The sequence below is a fragment of the Astatotilapia calliptera genome, chromosome 10 (genome assembly GCF_900246225.1).
Source record: "Astatotilapia calliptera chromosome 10, fAstCal1.2, whole genome shotgun sequence".
NCBI classification, from domain to species: Eukaryota; Metazoa; Chordata; class Actinopteri; order Cichliformes; family Cichlidae; genus Astatotilapia; species Astatotilapia calliptera.
The window spans coordinates 16246821-16247990 of NC_039311.1; the positions used below are offsets into that span (position 1 = coordinate 16246821).

The 1170-nt window shown below is 36.9% G+C and overlaps 1 protein-coding gene across 3 annotated transcripts in view; it reads left to right on the top strand.

Moving 5' to 3' along the window:
- The window catches only part of LOC113030439 (nectin-4-like), a 5500-nt gene extending 4330 nt beyond the window's left edge, over nt 1-1170 (top strand). For 2 of the 3 annotated variants that reach the window (XM_026181901.1, XM_026181902.1), the window contains exons 5-7: nt 290-399; nt 494-643; nt 928-1170. In XM_026181901.1, coding sequence (XP_026037686.1) covers nt 290-399; nt 494-637 — 254 coding nt within the window. In that variant the 3' untranslated portion in view covers nt 638-643; nt 928-1170. The remainder of the gene's footprint in view (nt 1-289; nt 400-493; nt 644-927) is intronic. The other variant, XM_026181903.1, reaches the window with a different exon arrangement.

The following is a 1170-nucleotide window of genomic DNA, read 5'->3' on the forward strand; positions in this document are numbered from 1 at the left end:
CTCTGCCAATCTCAGCAGTTATTTACTCAGCAAATCCAAGTAAGAATGAAAACAACAAATCTAGGAGCTCTGCTAAAAGACAGTTTTCTTTTTCATATTGTCTCATAACACACGACACAACACACTCTTCTGTTCAGCGGAAGGGATGTTGTGATCACAACACTGGCAGAAGACATATTACAAAAATGTGCTTTTCACATCACTCAGTTGATTTTTTTTAAATTCTTTTTTTTTTTTACGTTTTTTGTGTGATCAACAAATCTAATTAATCTCATGTTTTCCTCAATAGATGACATTAAAATAACGTGTGATGTGAATGGCACTGTTGAAGTCCAAAATGGAGAAAATGTGACAATTCGCTGCACATCATTTCCAAACGCACAGTACAGATGGACCAAGGTAAAGGAAACTTGGAATTTGAAACTGAATTTAACTCTGACTTCTTTTCAAAATAAAAGGTTTTTATGTGCTACATAATCATGCTTTGCCCCAGAATGATGAAGTGTTGTCAGAGACTGAATCTCTGGAGCTCTGGTGGGTGACTGATGCTAATGCAGGGATTTATACACTGACTGTCAACACAGGAAGCAAACGTGTGCGCAAAGAGTTTGTGGTCACAGTGCAACCACAAGTTTGAAGACAGGTGAGCGTCTTCAGTTCGTTGCTGCTCTTTGCCTCTTTGTGTCATAATAAATGACATTTAAACTATAAAATCAAAGCCTCAAGTCAAAACAGGTAAAAGTCTTACTATCTGTTCATTTAAATGTTCTATGCCTGCTTACATTGGTTTTTCTGTGAAAGACAAAAAATAGTGATATCTGTCAAAATAGCCAATAGATGTGCATACAATACCTGTACATGCTTTATAGATTCAAGTAACTGTCTAACAAAGCCACAAGTCAATATTTGTGCTCTGTCTCTTCCTAGGATGGATCTACCACCTCCTTTCAATCTCCCTCCAGCTTTAGTCAAGTATACAGCTGCAAGGTAGAGCAAGACTACAACAGAGCCTTTCCCCATCTTTGACACAGATTCAAATATGAAATATGTCAGTTCATTAGCTGAAAAGTGAAGTAATAGTAGAGTAGGGTTTAAACCATGTCTTCTCTACTAATTAGAAACCAGTACAAACCAGAAGTTTTGCAAATGTAGCTCTGTCTAAAGGTGTTT